Genomic DNA, 19,294 nt, shown 5'->3' with positions numbered 1-19,294 from the left:
GACAGCATTAGGTTTACCTGTAAGATAGTAACACCGGTAAAGACCTAGATAATAACATTTAAAAGAATTATAATGATTCTATTTGTCATCAAATCAATCAATAGTCACAGTGACGTGACGCATACTTGTACACCTACTAACACTCTCAAGGAAATGTAAGCAAAGCTTGACATGGATGTGTAGAAAAGGGAAGGTTTCTTTACGCTGTTTAAGATGGCTTTGTTATTTAATTTTCAGAAAAAAAAAAACAAATATACTGCCTGGTGACACAATTCATATAAGAATCTCGCAGTACTAATAGATACTACAGATACTATGCAAATTGAACAGTGTGCGATTACGTAAAATCAATGTTGTGATCAGCAATGGTATAAATCAGTTGTTGATATAGCTTGGATTGAACGCCTAATATAATGTTCTGGTTGTCTGACGTTAAGAAGATAATGTTCACCTGAATCAACACCACACTGTAATGAAGTCATGTTTAATGGGTATCAAAATTCTTCAAGTTATAAATATTCAATTTAACAACAAATAATGCAATCTTATAGATATTTTTTTCTTTACAATAGGTGTCCAGTTCAGTCCACAAATTCGATTGGCACATGCATGGGTAAGCACGCATATGATAAATAACTACACGATAACACCCGCGCCACGATGTGCCTCGATTTAATCAAGGTGACTGACGTGACACCTAAAATAGATCAAACAGGTAGGTGTTGCTCCTTATAAAATTCTCTTAATTATAATGCTGCATTGGTATTATCACATCATAAAATATTAATTGATGGGATAAATTGGAATGTAATTGTAATAAGGACTTAAGATTAAGTTTTAAAGGATTCAGAATATACTTGGCACAATTCTATTGTAGTAGATGTTACGAAAGTTAATGCCCACATAGCATCAGGAATGGCTTTTACTGTACACTCCCATGGGAAAATTGCGATCTTACGTGTGTATGAAAACGTCATAACTAAGAATATTACCTGTGGACCCTCCATTTCTGCATTACTATTGACACTGAAGTGGAAAGTAGTCTCACCCGATGGGCCATTGCCATTGGATGCCGGAATTGAGATTTTCTGAAAAATAAACAAAGAACTACGTAAGTATATTAATGAAAATATGATTTTGTGTTATTTCTCTGTTTCTCGTATGGTTAGCATGTAGAAAATGTTTTAGCATTAGGTTAGCAATTGGTTTGTATTCTTTGACCTAAAAGCAATAAAGGTTAGTAAATAGAATAAATAAATAATTAAAGTCAAATCATATACATTGAGAAATAAGACCAAACCACGACAAGACAAAGATTGTGTATCGTATGTATATGTACCAATAACTGCACGTGACTTTTTATTGAACGATGACATTAATGTGACCACAATCACACGATAAAGTGTCATGATGGTGATATATTCTCCATGAATAATATTGCTGTTTTTATGTATTTGTTTAATACAGATGTATCACAGGTTATATTGTAATTGCATTTTTATTACGTGATGGAGAGCTATTTTTAAGGGCGGAGATTATGAAACGTTATGAATATTTGTATTTTAAGGCATACAACTATAATAATTATTTGATATTTATATTTGGAAAAAAGCGAACAAAACGTAAATCGAGTGAAACAAAACTATCGACCGGAAAAATTAAATTTAGAATAGAATTTAAATACAACCTCATTGTCACTAAAGAAAAAAGGACAGCGAGATGTATTTACGCAACCAATAATGTAAATAAATAATATAAAAGCAATTCATATGAACCGACCAAAAACTCCCTGGCACATTGAGGCAAACGTGATTTCTAGTTTCTCCATCTACCCGATTGAATAATAGCTGAAATGTCAGCGGTGTTTACGAATTAACTCGATTGCTTCTGGAAAATTGAGTGTGATTCCAGAAGAAACCTATAATCGAATAGAAGGTAATCAAATAGGGTATCCTGTATTATTAATGACGTTACGGCAGAGTGCGTGCGTATTGCGTGTGCGAAAACAGAGGTGAGCAATGACTTTCATCGCTCGGAATGGCAGCGTCGTCGCAGCTACGGCAACGCGATGTCGAGCGGCACGGTTTCACCGTCGTCGTACACTATTTTTAATGACACACCAACTTTAGTGTACGACACGAATATTTTTTACGAGTATTGTTAGATCAATAGTTTCGTTTATTTAGGTCATTAGGGATATATATGTAATGGTTTGCCAGAAATCAGCAAAGCAAAACAAACAGATTAGTTAAGTTTGTTTACAAATCTGTCACTTATAAACGCATACAACAGAGTAATGAGGGTCAATTTTCAGAATCATAAGAAAGAGAAAAAAGTGGAACGTCCAGACGTGTCTCATTTGGTGACGCGCACACCTACATGCGTGGCCGCGAGCCGCTTTAAGGTCGTGGCTGACGATGTGTGCCAGCACCACAATGCCAGGCAATTAACCTATTAAAGAGTGCGCCGCGAAGCGGAGACTGATGGAGCAATAACCCGACAAGTCCCACCGCTAACGTGTTAACCGATACTCAGAACGGAACAAACTCATAATGTTACGCAACTCCTCATTCCTCCCAAAGGACAATTCTTACTTCAGTGGTCATACATAATTCTATCAACAATAATACTTATTGTTCCTGGATCAAAATCGTTGAGATGCGTTTACTCAAAATTACCATGACCGTCTCTTGACAATGATGAAGCAGAGAATAAAAATAGAAAACTGACAAGTTGAATAGTATTTTGCTCGAGAAACTGACAAATCATAGAGAACATCGAGGCAACAAAAAGCCTGTCAATATTGTTGATATACACAACGCAGTGACGTAGGTCAACTCAGAACACGAGCGTAGACTGATAAACACTGAGGCGAGCATAAAGTATAATATGGAATTATGGCCATAATGAGGAAAAAACCCGCTATGAAGTTAGCTCGCGGGCAGTATGAGGGAGCGCGGGGCGCGGCTTTCTCTACAGTACCAACGGCCAATATAAAGAGCGCGTCGCGATGGAATACTTCGGCATTCGGTGAGCAACCGTTTCGCCCGTCCCATCTGCGCTCTCATGGCTTATTTTATTGTTGAATTTTCTGTTGTTTTTATCTGATTTGTTTTGAAATTTGTCACTAACAGTAATATATGATTAGCTATTTATTACATAGGTAATTGGTCCAATGCATCTGCTGATCGTATTATGTCAAGGTCGACATTCTCATTGTTTGTCTTTGAGCGAAGGTCGAACAACGCTGCTCGGTTAGTCCGGAAAATACGAGGAAATTCATCCGTTTTCAAGGCATTATTCGAATGCCAGCCAGGCCATTCAATTTAAAGGTTTCCATAATATTTTCGAACAGGGCATTGTGACGGTAAATCTGGCTATTACGTCATTATCTCTGTCTATATTAACGTTTTCAGCATTATTTTATATTTGTGGAAGGGATTTCTTTATTGTTCAATGCCGGTCGTGCGCAGCGACTGTGGCTTTTGTTGGTTACCTAATTTCAGAGCCAGCCGTAAGCGGTACACGAAGTTGCGAAGTGAGAGGCCGTCACAACCGGTCTGTTCGGCTCACTCGACCGAAAGATATACATACCAACTAACAACTACATCTACATCGTAGTCTCGGTTTTATTAACTGTGCAGTCCAGGCTGTTGAATATGCAAGCTATCCGTGATGTAGAAGTAATAAGTTCTTATTTGTTTCTAAGAACCGTTCGATTTACCGGCCCTGATAATACAGACTATTGGTCGGGACAAACCCGGACGCAAAACGCGATCGTGCGCCCCAGCCTCGAATTAACGTGCTATATCTTATTGACGCAACATCGCGGAGGTGGTACGTGTCGTTTAAAGCAAAATGAACTTTAAACACAAGGAACCGTGAATACATTTTTACAAAATTTATTCCGATATTGCCATACGTCAGCAAGCAGTCGACGATAATAAATGTATCGCTTCGAAGCGAATACTAGCGGGAAATACACGCGACCGCGTTGTGATCGCCAGTATGTTAATTGCTTACCAAATTGTTTTTTTTTTCATAATGTTAAATGACTATTATTGTATTACTTTGTTTACAGTTCGACATCCAGAAGGGGTTAATGTTCCAAATCGAAACAAACAAAATGATATAGCCATCAATCTAGGGCAGGTAATACTTTAGAAACAAAATAATGGTGACTTTTAGTAACAATAAAAGCACAACTTTAGAGATATTATTTTTCTTTAATGAATCCACAAATAATATTATCACGGTTTAATTATGACAGCGCCAATTAATTATTGTTTATCACATTTGGTTATGCAAACTCTTACGATATTACATTTTCTTTAATCATGTTGGTATCATAGTTCAATATCATGTTTCCTTTTTGTAACCTAAATTATCTTTTGTAGTATTCACATTAATCACCTGCTGCTGTTTTAAATGAAATACTTATTATTGTTTAATTTCTTTAAAAAAACTTATTATTGTTTAATTTATTAATGTATATCTCAATTACTTAAGCGTGAATGATGTTATTGTTAATTACTCATTAAATAAATTAAATTCTCCTAGTTAGAATAAGGAAACGTGAGGAAAAAACAAGGTTATAAATTAAGAAAAATTATTGCTAACGATCACATAGCAGACGTGTTGATAAACAATGTGTTGTATAAAAGACACATCATAATGTAAGAAACTTGAAATGTTAACGCACACTCGAGAACAAATTCGTGGGTTTGCCAATGCGTCTACGGAAGAAATTGTTCTAACACAATTTACTAACGGTAATAGTCACTTTCATCGTAGACACATTTAAAGACGAAGGCGAAGTGAGTGGCCAGTTATTCGTGAGGTTTCTATGATACTATTTGCATATTCGCCGACTTTCTAATGGACGATGCGGCTCTTGTCGCAATCGTCCACAACGGTGAGGTAACACGATTCATTTAATTATTTGTTAGTACACGTAAAAAAACAGTATTCATGTCTCACGCTTTGTTGCTAATAGATACCACTTCAAATGCCACCATTTTGAGCCGTTCTTTCTCTTGGCCGCTGCCTTCCTATTGGTCAATGCAACTTTAGCAAACTAGTAAACCTGGTCTTTAATTTCTACGAACGATTACACTTTTGTAAAGTAACTGAACTACGGAAAACTACTAGCAGTACGATCTAATCGAGTAATTAAGTGCAGGCAATGCAAGTTTCTATTAGTTAGCAAACCTGGTTTTGATATGCTTGCAAAACTTCGGTCGCTACAGTTGTTAAATGCTTTGTCAACTTAAATGTTATTTGTCAAGTCTTTCTTCGGTGAATGAACTATGTTAATTATTCTTTGCTGTTTAAATGATTAGATTGCTAAATTCAACCCACCTGAACGTGAAATGTTATCGCTTCCTATGATAAGGCACATACGTCATACGTCAGATATACGTATTGTCTATCCTTCCGTTCTTTCGTTTAGCATTATTTGAATGAAATATATGTAGAGTTGGCATTTTAAAAATTGTGAAACAAATGAAGTTGCATTGTTAGTAAGGCGAGTAGGTGTCGGGTGGGTCACTGCAAGGATCCATTCTGGTGCCGTTCTCCTTCGTGGCGGCCGTTCGCGACCTTCCGCCAGGCAGGAGGAGGGGCGCCTCTCACCGACGACGTGACGGCAACTACGGCCTTACATTGCGAGGCTGTATCGAAACTTCTACGTAACGAAGCTCTTTCCAACGGTTACCCAACGCCCGATAGGAGTTCAATCGATACATACTTTGCTTATAAACACTAACAGATCACGTGAATTATTTGCGTAACTTGTACTCCAGTCACACCTATAGATGCAACGTGAAATACATTGAAATTTCTCATTATTGAGCAAGTATGAACTGACAATCGTTGCTGATATATTATCAATTTCTCTTTAACATCATCGCCACCAACAGAATTTAATAGTAGGCATGATGGCATGGAATGACACTTTAAATTATGGTAAGTATTAGATGTTCGCAAAAACAAAGCCTAACATTGATCATAATAACAGACTATAACATCATCAACGTTATGCATTCACTCCTCACTTTTACTATACTAACCAGCCAATTACAATGCAATTGTTACGTGCACACATTAAATAAAATGATCATAAATAGTAAAGATGCAATGCAATAAAAATAACACAATCAATATCCGTTTACTGACCATAGATTCTTTTAACAGCCAATGAAACGTTATAACAAATCCCAGCGATGATGTTATTTAGACTACATAAAGAAACAAGTCGCATCAAACTTGGCATAAAATGGATAGTTTCCAAAAGAATACTTATTGTTTTCAGTATCACATCTTTGAAATCCTTCATGACATAGCAACATGTATGATGAGATGAGAGGCCAGTATCAAAAAGGCATAGAGATCCGGAAGGACCAAGGTTATTACCCTGAGGGCTCTGTGCTCTGGAAAAGGGGTTATATGAAGAAATACGGTTCTTGGATGAGAACGGGAAATCCCCGTCGTGAAAACATATGTCCATTTCATGGAGGATGTGTATTCTTATTTTAAGGAAAATATTACAACTACAAAATGTAAGTGCATACAGTATAATAAGTGTATAATATAGGTACATTATCTGCTGTTTGGTAACATAGCTTTTCAATGAAGCTACACTGATTAAGAGACACAATAAAACGCCACGAGTAGACAATGTCGCAAGTATTTAGATCAAGGTGCGAAACATGCGTTCGAGAGTCGAGATCGGATCCGTGGAATTTTTGTTGAAGATCACGCTCGCGCTCACATCGGGGAAGACGCATAAATTCATTATCAAGTCAGAACGGAATACTCAGCAAACCCAGAAATTAATGGTGCTGAAACGAATAATTGAGGTGATAATTAAACTCGAAAATTTATAATTTCCACAACTACCCGCAAAGGTTTTTTTTGATACTTTTGTTCCTATAATAGGAACAAAAGAATAAAAAAAACAGTTAACGAATCAAATAAAAACTGCTGAGATCATAGTATTTTTTTTTTAAGACGAGAAAATTTGCGAATCTGGTGTCTCGTTAGAAAAGTGGCAAATTAGAAGCGAGAATGTGAAACTGTTTCTCGTTTATTGGGTTGTGAGTGGGAGAAGATGGGTCATGAATGCTGGTTCCAAAACAATCAAGTGGCGTAGACACGGCGCCGACGCGACGTGACGCCAGCCACGCCTCCCTCGCTACGGGTTTATATTACGTCTAGTATCAACGCAATTACTAAAAGGAAATCATAATTTATGGGCCCAACTATTTCGCTATTGAGGTCATAGGCTTATACTTTTTTCGTCCCAATAGTGGAAGATTTCACTTAATAAGATCATTGTTTATTTAGTATAACAATGGCCAGGTTACAGATTGAGTTGTAGTAACAATAACAGCAGCCAGTATTTATTATGGGAACATGAAGTATCAATCTAGAACTATAACAAAAGCTTTAACTGTTAGACATCACAAGATTAATATTAACAATGTAAGAATGAATTTTTTTATTAATCAACGCCAATACCAAGAACTATATACAAAAATATTTCATAGAAAATCCAATTTGAATCTCAAGATTGAGCTACAAGGTATATCGATCGGCCTGGGATTCAATAAAATAGGGTGTTTATGTGGCAACAAAGATACCTTCGTATCGGAAATTCGACTGGCAACGGCAAACAGAGACTGACAACACACACAATAAAGCAGGCAAATTGACTGCGAAACCATTCTCAGTTGCCTGGATTCAATATGCCAACGTGTAGCGGTATGGTGTAGGTGCGCCGCATTATTGTTTCCAAGCGGATATTATTATATGACTAGATAGGTATGAATAAAGATTGTTTTAAATGTCAAAATCATATAATGAAGCAAATTAATATGAATACGATTAAGTACTTTTTAAATCTCCCAATCGAATGAATAAATATATCTAGATGATAACAGACCTTTTAACAAACTCATTTAGAGTTGTTGAAACTGAAGAACAATGGAATGAGGGGAGAACCTTTGTAAAACACGAATAAGTAAAACCGCTAGTCCACAAACCAACCTTGAATGTAACAAGCAGTTTGATCAATCCGTCGAGACTTGGCTTATTGTAAGATACCAAGGGCAAAATTAATTATCCAAGTCATGATTCTTAGTCAATATAAACAGAAACTGTACAAAGTAACCAATCAGAAATGAAAAAAAAAAAACGGATATGTAACTTTTATTGAATGTGACATTGCTAACACTGATGTCGAGATTTCAAGAAGCTTAAATCCAACGGTCGTGGCCTTACTGCCGTTATCTAGTGGCAACATACGCATACACACTAGTGAAAATAAGAGTCTACCAGTGTGCAAGTTTCCCCACGATTATTTCCTTTAGCGGAAGCAAGTTGAAAATTACGATTATAGGAGTCAGATTGGTATACAAACTCACGATCACGATACACGAGTACCAAACTAGGACCTGGACTTGGGACTGGGAGAAAATATCATTGTCAATTAAGCTTTAGGGCTAATTTAATGGCTAGGGTAGTGAGGAAGTCAACACTATGAATCTCTAGTATGTAAGCTCTTTGCAGTATACATATATGTACTGTACATAGTTATTTTTCTACCGTATGTTGCTGGTGCTGCAGCAACATACGGAAATTTAATTTCGGGACATTTTTGTATTACTTATCATTATTACAATAACAAACTTAAATTATCAAAAACAATGTTAACCCTAGTGGTAGGACGTAGCGAACTATATAAATGTACTTATACCAACTTGTGTTGATCCACAATTAACATATTGAATAATTGATCAGAAGTAGGCGACATATTTTGTATTGTTACTCACAATTACAACTGAATTAGATTTTTATTATATTTTTTAATAAAACAACTACCGAACAAATTTATTAATATATAGAAAAAAAAAAACAAAATGGTAAAAACAATATCTTTTACAACATACAACGATATCATCAATGTAACTCGATTTACTATGTCAAATTTGCGGCAGGTTATCAAATTTCACTCTCGACAAACATAAAACCGTTCACTTTGAAGATATGTACTACGCTAAATGATGCCAGAGACTTTCGTTAATAAACACTTAACGAAGAAAATACCAAAATGAAATAAAAAATAACAATGACAATGTTTAAAAAAATGTTGCAGTTTTAGTAGTAAATGTTTCTTAAATTTGGCATTCTATAACCATTATAAATTAACAAAATGGGGACCAAATGTCTTGGCTGCAATCATTGATAAAAGAAATAGATATGCTGCAATCATACTTTTTCTAAAATGTTTTTCTTTACATATTATCTTGTTTTAAGAGAGATTTACCAGGTAACAGTATCACGACATCAAATTGATGACTGTATAATTTTTCATACGGTACGCAATTAGTAAAATTTCCGAAATGTCACACAGTTAACATGAATAATACATGACAGTTGGACTTTGATATTTTTTTTAACCTGTGAATTTGCGCAGGCATCTTATGGGTGCCAGGATACCAGGTAACTGTTTGTAGTTGAGACTATTATTCTGTGGTTCAGCCAATAAGATTTGTTGTATAACAGATATAACAGACGCACCGAAAAGCCCAAAGCAATTTTGGGCCAATAAAGAATCAGAGATAATTCCGGGTCTTCTTGGATATTCTTGGAAGTGTCCTGGCCTGTTTGTGCTACGCATACTTGTTTGAAACTTGAATAAGATTTTAGAAGAAGTGAATCAGAGGATAGAAGTAGTTACGCAAACAACAGACACGTGACTTGGAAATAATAAATATTTTAGCTTTTAGTAACTACCTTTGTTACTTTACTATAATGAGTTTTAAAAAATAATTTACTTAAAGAAAAAGAGTGTATCATTAGTCTTAGGTAACGTTAGACACATTTGGAAATGTCTTATTCAAACTAAATAGGTTTCGAGGTGAAGGCCGCATGCAATACGTGCAGTTAAATTTTCGATGTGTACGATGTCCGATTTGATACAATTATTCGATTTTTCCGATGTCAAGTTCGTTTTGAGACCCTGCTGGACGTCTCTGAGCAGTGAGATTCAATTGTCCGAGCTACGTAGTGATGAAGTGCATAATAGAACTGCCAGCGAGTGGTAACTTTTACCTAAGTTACGTAAGTCAGCCAGGTACAATTTATTATCGGCTCCGCCGCGAGCTTTCGTAATGTAAGCCAGCAGTGCTTATGTACCATACTTTATGTCAAAAGTGCGCACATAGACCCGGATATTGGCATATAAAGAAAGATCAGACTATACACAACAAGTCTAAACGTATTTTATTTCTGAAGTTAATTAGAAAGATTCATGGAATATAACCAACATAAGTTACCTTATAAGTTTTCTCTTTATCTTGTAAATTGACTCAAACAAAAACATAATGATCCTTTTTATCAGCAGGTCACAGATACTCTCTCGACAATAATGTGACATTGCACGGTTGATTGCATGGAATGATCTCATTCGTTGCCAAACATGGCACTGTTTTATGAGACTTAAAATGATATAAGGGCGATGACGGGATCCGCGAATTTTTGAAATTAGGCAATACTTGACTCCACTCCGGATTCAGAAAATATGTGCCCAACAATATAAGCATATTTAACAATTAAAAGGTTCTCTGTGGTGCTACTAGAACCAAAAGAAATATACTATTATTTAGAATTAAAGACAATTGTTATCATAATAATTCAAGAAATTAATACGGAAAAATCTACACTTCTACGAAGACAACACCATTACTTTGTTCAGTACATTACAAAGTTTCATTTGGGTTTAGTACATTACTGGCTTCGCTTAGTTATTAGAATATGTTAGATGTACAGAGTCTGCACTGCAGACATGGACACACGCCCAGCACACTCGTCAACTTTCCCTGCGTTAAAGGAAAAACACCATTAATACAACTGCGTTTAGAATAAAACTTGTACATTTGAATTATGGTAGCACTACCATAATCTAGTTAACCATCTAGTAAACCACAACCTATTACAAGAATTCAGTAACTGATGAAGACCTGTAAAACGTTGTCTCTCAGTCATCAGAGAGAACGGTGTTGCCCTGTGTGCACATTTAATTCAGTTCGTAACAATCTTAAACAAATTTTGACCTTGGTAAGAAATTATCTAATCAAAATCATACATTTTTTAATATATGTGAGTCTGAATAGGTTCAGAATACAGTAATTTCCGATTAAGTGTGTAGTATTGCTCTTGCGAAATGAAAAAAGATATGAACCAAAAACATAGTAATAAATAAATAATAATAATATTATCAAATAATGCGGTAATCAAAGAAGCGGTGGTGGTGTAATGGTCAAGGGGGCGCCCGTGGATCGAAAGGCCCCAGGTTCGAATCCTACGACTCATTCTCATCGACCATCACTTCCGGTGATGGAAAACACCGTGAGGAAACCTGCATACTGGTTGATTCTTATTAACTTGTGTGTGAAATGGAGAAGGCAATGGCAAACCACTCCATTAATAATGCCAGGAAAGTTGTTGTGTGTGTTTCTTTCCACGTAATAACTACGACCCTCAGCCATGAGGAATACGACTATGAAGAAGAATCAAATAATAATTGCAGCAGCTCATAAGTCATTTTTTAATAATTCAAAGACAGGCCTTATAATGACACAGCACTTTAAGGATTTAATACAGAAAACCCTCAACAAAAGCAAGCAGCGATCGAAGCTGTTGTAATGGTCACAACAGTGTCCTTAATGGTCGAATGGCGCTTGCGCAAAGGTCGTTTGTTCAAATTGCTTCTATTAATTTTATTTAAGGTAACTGGAAAGACCTATAATGTGATGATAGAAATAATAAGTATGTGAGACGAATGTTAATTGGATAGGTAGCTTGAAGTAGAAAAGTGAAAGCTTGAGAATAAACTCTATAATGATTAGACGTAGTTCTGAATAGTGACTGAAGGTGATGTAGAACCGAGTGCTAGTTAGGTGCAATCCGACCTCCGGTTAAACTACAATATCAACAAATGAGGGCCGACTACACGTTATCAACTTGAAAACAGCGACCTCCATTATAATATACACTGAGTAGATATCACAACTTACTAATTATGGTAATTTGATATGAATGTACCTGACACATGCTCGCAGGCATGATTAAGTCAAGTTAAGCACTAAAAATAAGACTTGTAGCTAGTTATCCAAATACACATTTAACGGAATGACCGCATGCTGAGTGGAAAGTTTTTGCGTAACAATGTTTAAGGAGGAGAAGGAAAATATTTTAGGAAGTTTATTGCGTGATGCAAACAAGTTAGTTTTGGGTGTATATGTGGAATCGATTTTTCGGATATCGAATGAGTAAAGGCGTTATGCGGCCTCAATCTCGTTGAAGCGTTGTCCAGTCGGCCGGCGGCTACTGCACGCGTTGTGAAGTGAAAGTGAACAACGCGCACGTACGGCCGCAGCCCCAATAAGACGACACCGCCGTCCGCATACTTCAGCAATTACCACGAGGAAATCAGAACCGTTCTGCCGTATCGCTCTCGGCACCCTACTCGAGAGTAAACAGCGAGCAGCGGTATCAGTGTTCATAGAAAATTCATTGCGTTTGACAAAGACACTAGCGCCGCTGAACTATGACAATAAAATAATGACAAGTTAAAGATTTCTTCAATACATAATTTTCCTTATTTAAATTGTGCAATCAAAGTTATAAGAGCGAAACAACTAGAATAGACTAAATAACTAGAATTAACAACACAATAGATAGACTACTGTTTTCGCAGTGTGATGTGTAGAAAAAAGGAAAGAGTTAATGAAATAATCAAATTGTACATAAAAGATTCTCCAACCATGTAAAGATATGTCATTAACACACCCAGAACAAGGCGGCCTAGAGGCTGAGGCTCGATTTTGATATCTTCTGGAGATATCAAACGAACGTCTAACATTGACCTCATGGCCAATGCAACTCAAGTTACTGGCCTTACAGTTGTTTAAGGCTCTTCCAGATTTGTTCCGGTTGGTTTATTATCAATTTATAAAACTAATATATATATATATATATATATATATATATATATATATATATATATATACGAATATAATAATCCATGGAAACAAGATGTACATTTTAAACTTTTAAAATTATAGACATTTTTAAATTTTAAATAACATTTCATCACTGCACGGTCAAATCCAGTAGCATTGTAAAAGCGAATCCAACTCAGCAGATCAGATACTGGTACACAATAAAGTTGCGATGTCTACCGATGCTTATGCAAAGTATCAGGTCTATCGGGAGGAAGTGGGTCAAAATAACTTTGAGTTTAATAAATATAGATCCAAGTACAATTCAAATAACGTAAAAATTATTCCAATGCTAATAGGTAAGTAAACAATTAATATTGAAATTATTTTATGTAAACCGAGACGCATTGAGTGTATGACGTCAATGCGCAATGAGTTTAGGCCGCAAAAACAGACGGGACCAACGAAACAACGATTACGTAGCAACACAAATTTCTATCTTCATCACTATCAACACTATCGTAAAAAGGCGATTTCGGTGCTCTCTATCTGTTTACAAGTCGTCCTAATGCATCCAATAGAATTTCGTGGTTTTTATCTATGGACAGAGTCATATATGAGGTATACGTTAACATTATTATTCATATTTAAATAATTCACATGGCTAGCTGGTTATTTTAGCTGACTTTGGAACGTACAATTTTGAAAAATATTTTCATGGTCGAATTATTTATTCCGTTAGTTTCTTATGTCTTCCGTGAAATCGGTGCATTAAAATATCCGCGTAATTAGTAAGTTCAATTGAATAACAATAAAAGTGTAAAAAACTCAAGTCTTTTAGATGCATTTCACTGGCTAAGTACCTACATATTGCCTAGTTAGATTCAACTCTCTGTTATGTACAAGCAGGCTTGTGTAACACATTGCTTTGTTCGAAGATGGCTGCCTTCGATAATCTTAAGGATCGCCAACAATAACTAAACAAGTTGTAAGATTTACCGTGGGTTCTTACGATTGAATGCTGGCCGAGTTAGAGCACCACATCGTACCAAAAATCGTTACAAACCAACACTTGTGACGTAATGTAATGAATCAAATGTGCCTTCGCCAGTACTTTTACTTGTCAATCTAAAATGGTCAATAGCGTTTAAAATCGCCGGAACTAATTTACTATGTTTGAAATGGCCACTGTTCACATAGAAACTCAATATACAAAAAATTGATTTGCTAAATCAATGAAAAACAGAAAATTGTAAAAAGCGCGAAGCAACAGACAGTTCTTTAAAAGAAAAGAGACTTCTTTCAGAAAATATAATTGAGCAAGGCTGAGGAGCAATGAATTGAAGACTGTACCAAGTTTATCTCGAGATTTGTCGCTAAAAACAATAGGTTGTGCTGTGTGTGCGTGTATGAAAACCGATTCTTTGCGAAGTGGACGCAAGGCAGGTCGTCCTTGTGGCAAGTGTAAATACTATTGTTTGATCACGTGGCTGCACCCATTATGATCTGATAAAGGGGTTCGCGACAACAAACCTTTGTTAGACAGACGGGCTGGTAACAATATCTAGCGTAGAAACGAGCCTATTTAGACAAGAAACATATTACATTAGCCTTAACGTAGCGAATCGAATTGGAATTAAAAGCGAGTAAATTGCAAGCAAAGAGAAGTTGAAACGATTAAAACGTTTATCTACCTGATGAATCCAAAAAACCTTCAGATGATGAAAAATCCAAAACGAACAAAACGAACGAAGAAAAATGAAAAGCCAACTAGTGTTAAAGAAACAGAAGCATTCTTAAAATCGGTCGTAAAGTTTGAGTCACGTTTCTGGATAATATAGAAAATAAACAAAAGTTTTCACGAATCGTAAAGTTATCCTGTATTCAAGGACTGCAATATTGTTCCGCAAACCGTTGGTGAAGGTAATGAGTGTCTTGGGAGGACAACGACCCGACCGACTCGAATCGTATCCGACATACATTGCAATTCAATTTTATAATACAGAACATTGGGTTCATTGTACATAGAAGATGATTCATTAGATTACATATATATCAGATAAGACAAAATATATCATTTTTGTGTTGCAATCAGACACCTATTTATTGTTCTATAAATCAGAGAACTGAAGAGAATCAGAAACAGGGCTGAAGTTTGACCTATTAGTGACTAGCGAAAATATCAAACAGGAATAGGGAAAAATAAATTAATACAACTAGTATAGGTACGTATTCGTTTTAGATTGAACTAGCAATGATGTTTTATTATGTAAGGCAAATATCACAAGGCGAGCGAAGTGGCGCAAGGAGTACAACGGCCGTCGCACCTGGGAGGTGCAACGCATTCCCACTACCGACTGGAACGGTGGCTATTTTTACACTGCCTGTATCTTATTTACTATTCTGGTCCGCGACTCATTGAATTGTGATTATTATGTGCAAGTTGGATATGTGCCAACTAGTCTCGGACCTAACACGATAGCGAGATATTCGAAGAATGATACGATGGCTAAGTGATCTGGAGGAGAAATCTTGGAAATTGTTGTTAAGAAAATTGTAAATCTGAAGACTGCAGTTCGTGGAAATAAAGTTTTTCAGTGATGAAAATTTTAATATTAGGCATGATTCGTTAAATTGCGAGTTATGTCATTAGCTAAAATATAAAATGTAGTAAGTAGCACATATTTGGAGCACAGTTTAGTGCTAGTTTAGTTTTATTGTGGAGTAGCCACAATAAAACTAAAACCTGAATGTAAGTTCTAGAACAGCACGCTCATTTTTTTCATATACAATGTTCTTGACAATGTCCGAAAGAATATCATCAAGGACGTATATAACATTTGCATTGTCCGGAGTTATTAGACAAAGTCAATCCAATGAGATAGAATACATCTATGAGCTGAAGTGTAGTAGCGTCGATGCGAGATAGCATGTCAAACCGGCAAGTGTGGGGCGAGTGGTAGCTAGCTAGAGTAGCAAGTAAACCGGTCGCCGGCGCCCGACGTCGTTCCGGCGCCGGGCGTCAAGCGACAAACGCTGCTAGTCTGGCACCGACATACACTTCAGAAAAAATAGAATATTAGTCAAATGCGGTTTTATATTGCAAGACTATCAAGCATCGAGATCGAGCATTAGCAGTGCAATTGTTCTTGAATAAAAGCATTAGTTTAGAAGAGCAAACTGCAGTATATTTCGGCATATTCATGAATTTGGTAATCCAATGTAAAAGACGATATCAGAAAACCATTGGACAAGTCGTCCAATTTAATAATTACTGTGCGCCTGAGCTAGCGAAAAGCAGCTTAATAATTTTGCCATCAGGTTGATTGATCGCTATTATGAACCCGCTAACCTTTTCTCTGTAGTCTATGTGTAACGAATTATGTTTCGGTACATACCGGGATTATCAAACTTTGTAAACAAAGTTGCATGAGCTCTGTTTTTTCTTTTGTTACGTGCATTGCCAAGAGTTTGATTGCCAACGGTAAGGCACATTGAATCCGGTCGAACATAAACAAAACAGATGGAATCGTTTGTGTCGAGAACAATAGGTACGAATAGAGGAAAAGATTTGAAGGTGATAATGATAACGTTGGCCGGATGTGTTTTAATGGCCTGCGACAGAAAATGGAATACTGCAATAAGGTGGTATGACAAGTTGTTGATCAGTTCGATATAAAATCAGAGAACGAGTTAGCGTCTAAATGGCAAGGCCGTCGTGTGCCTGGCATGGGCCAAGATAAGTTTTGTTGTTGAAATTGTTTAGGGTAAAAAAATAATACCAAGAACAGCAACAAGCAGCAAAACGAAATCGGCTAAGTGGGTCATCATATAATTTCGCAAGCGTATCGAGTGCCGCTAGTCTGAACTGGTACGCTCGAGGCGAGTCAAGGCCCGCAGCGATGAGGAAGAAATAATGGCCAGCATAGAAGCATAGCTTGGATGAGCAGCAATTGGTATTAGGTGAATAGTTTGGATGTTATTCGATTGTTCAAGACTGTCACACTTTGTTTAATTTTTCTCTTCTCTCCGTTAACGGACACGTCAAGAACATCAACATCATTTTTAAGCAAAATTAAGTACATTAGATTGACTGAATTGTAATTTTCGATGCGAATCTATTTTACAACAGTTTAAAGCTGATTGAGTTGAATAAGCTTTCTAGTATGGAGATCCCGTTTCTAACGACGCCAATGCGTTCCGGTGCATCTTCGCTCCACATAATCGTAACTTTGTTTCTGTCCTCAGCTAGACTAATAAATTTCGGTTAAGCAAAGTATTTTTATAACCTATTTATTAAGATGTGTAAATTAACTATTTAACAAGTTTAATTTACAATTTCAGCCTTCAGCCTTAATCTAGGAAAATTTCACTACATTGTTAAACAAACAATGCCAAAAAATAAAAATATTGAAGTTAAGAATTTGATACATTATATTGATTGATACATTATATTTATATCTATATTCTTCTTTGATATATCGACAGATGTCTATAGTTTCAAATTGTTGCTGATCGCGACAATCAGCAACAATTTGAAACTATAGACATCTGAAATGACAAGAACTGAAGTGAATGTATCAAATTATGCAAGCATTACAATTCATGTCAGAATATCTATATGTATTTTATTACTAAAAATTGGGTATTTCCTAACACCCGTAGTATGAAATGTTCGAGTGATAATGTCACTGAGTTATGTAAATTAGACGGATAAGTACGTGCAGTATATCTATTTGTTATATCACTTGCCTTTCGAAACATGGAGGAAAAATGCTATAAAGAGCGTCAGAAAATATGGCGAAAGGTTAACACCACGGTATTTTACGGACGAGACATGGTTGATGAAACGATTCAAATTAAATTTACATTGGTGCAAATTGATAGCAGGAGCTTCAAATTCACTAAATTAGTAATTATTGTTATAAACGCTGAATTATAAAAAGGTTAAAAGTTGTACAAAAAATAAATAACTTACCCCTTCATTTCCGGGTAGGAACTGTATTGTAGGTTTACCCAATTTGCCCTGAAAAAAAATGCATAATTTAATACACATTATCTTGACAGCTGAAGTGTTATCATATCAACCTTATCTCTAAGAACGAAAAATCTGGAAATATCTGTATCGTTCGATTAATAATATAAACAAGTACTGCAATTTAAAACAGTGTGGTGTATGAGTAAAGTATGTACGAGCGGGTCTTACATAATAGGTTACTTAGGTTACTAGCTTTAGCCCGCGGCTTCCCACGTAAATATTCCGGGATGAAAGGTACTCATGTCCTTCAACAAATATATGCAAAATTTCATGAAGATTGGTTGAGTAGATAGGCATGTGGGCACGAACCAAGCAATGGTAACATAGTTTTTAATATTATTAAATAGGTAATCTATATTTTGGTTGATACCGCTACGCCATAAAAAAACTTCATATGGGTAAATGGACATTTGAACGAAAAGCCATAATCATTATGCAAGTTGAAAAACTAGATTTAAGTAATAACGTACATTTTGATGAATCATTTACATACGTCGATTGGTTTGCTCTGGCTCTTACGCAAATAAGTTTAATAAACACTATCAGACAGTATTGTTTACAAATTACTGGTTTATCAAATATTAAACAATATTGAGTATCAGAAACAAATTTTACTTTAAAAAATATATTAGGTGACTATGAAATAAAAATAATTTTAATTCAAAGGCTCTCAATAGGAAGTACATCGCAGCGGAATCTTGCTACTGATCATTATGTTACATCATAATCGTACAGATTACACGATATGAGATAAGATTAAGGAGAGATCGACGGACAGCGCTTGCCAAATTAAATTCAATTGATGCGAAGGCAGATACCCAAAATTTCCACATAATTACACGGCAAACCTAATGAAACGTCGTAATTAGACGACAAGAAGCCAAACTAGTTGGGCAATGAGTCGGGTTGGCCACAATAAGCAAGTGTCGGCAAGTCACGTTGCACAACTGGCGATGGTCGAACACGAGAAACATAACTAGGCTGGGCGGCAGTGCTGATGATGTAAACTTAAAAACTGCTTTAGTTACTTACTTAACCGCACAGCTCAATGTGAAATTTAACGACTTGCATCGCTGTCTAGACGCGGAGATGAGTAGGGATGACCCGGAACTTGTATCCATGGCCGTGACTTTGGTGGTTCGGTCAATAGGAAACCAGAAGACGTTTAATTTGAAGAAATAGCGGGCGCTAATCGCCATAAGACCCTTAAACTGTACAAAATAATACATAGATATTATCTCTCAGCTCG

General features: G+C 36.1%; 1 protein-coding gene and 1 long non-coding RNA gene across 4 annotated transcripts in view; one reads left to right on the top strand and one right to left on the bottom strand.

Annotated features, from left to right (window-relative positions):
• Su(Tpl) (Suppressor of Triplolethal) overlaps positions 1 to 19,294 on the bottom strand; it is a 50,013-nt gene that overhangs the window by 21,995 nt on the left and 8,724 nt on the right. For all 3 annotated transcript variants that reach the window (XM_053756197.2, XM_053756195.2, XM_053756196.2), the window contains exons 2-3: positions 17,986 to 18,033; positions 993 to 1,088 (exon numbers count right to left, since the gene is read on the bottom strand). In XM_053756197.2, coding sequence (XP_053612172.1) covers positions 993 to 1,088; positions 17,986 to 18,033 — 144 coding nt within the window. The remainder of the gene's footprint in view (positions 1 to 992; positions 1,089 to 17,985; positions 18,034 to 19,294) is intronic.
• LOC128676193 (uncharacterized) lies at positions 3,029 to 4,212 on the top strand. The gene is made up of 2 exons (XR_008405373.2): positions 3,029 to 4,006; positions 4,082 to 4,212. It is a non-coding gene; the product is annotated as an uncharacterized LOC128676193 (long non-coding RNA).

Source organism: Plodia interpunctella, chromosome 15, assembly GCF_027563975.2.
Source record: "Plodia interpunctella isolate USDA-ARS_2022_Savannah chromosome 15, ilPloInte3.2, whole genome shotgun sequence".
NCBI classification, from domain to species: Eukaryota; Metazoa; Arthropoda; class Insecta; order Lepidoptera; family Pyralidae; genus Plodia; species Plodia interpunctella.
The sequence above is the reverse complement of the archived record's forward strand: the minus strand, read 5'-3'. Positions and strand labels throughout refer to the sequence as shown.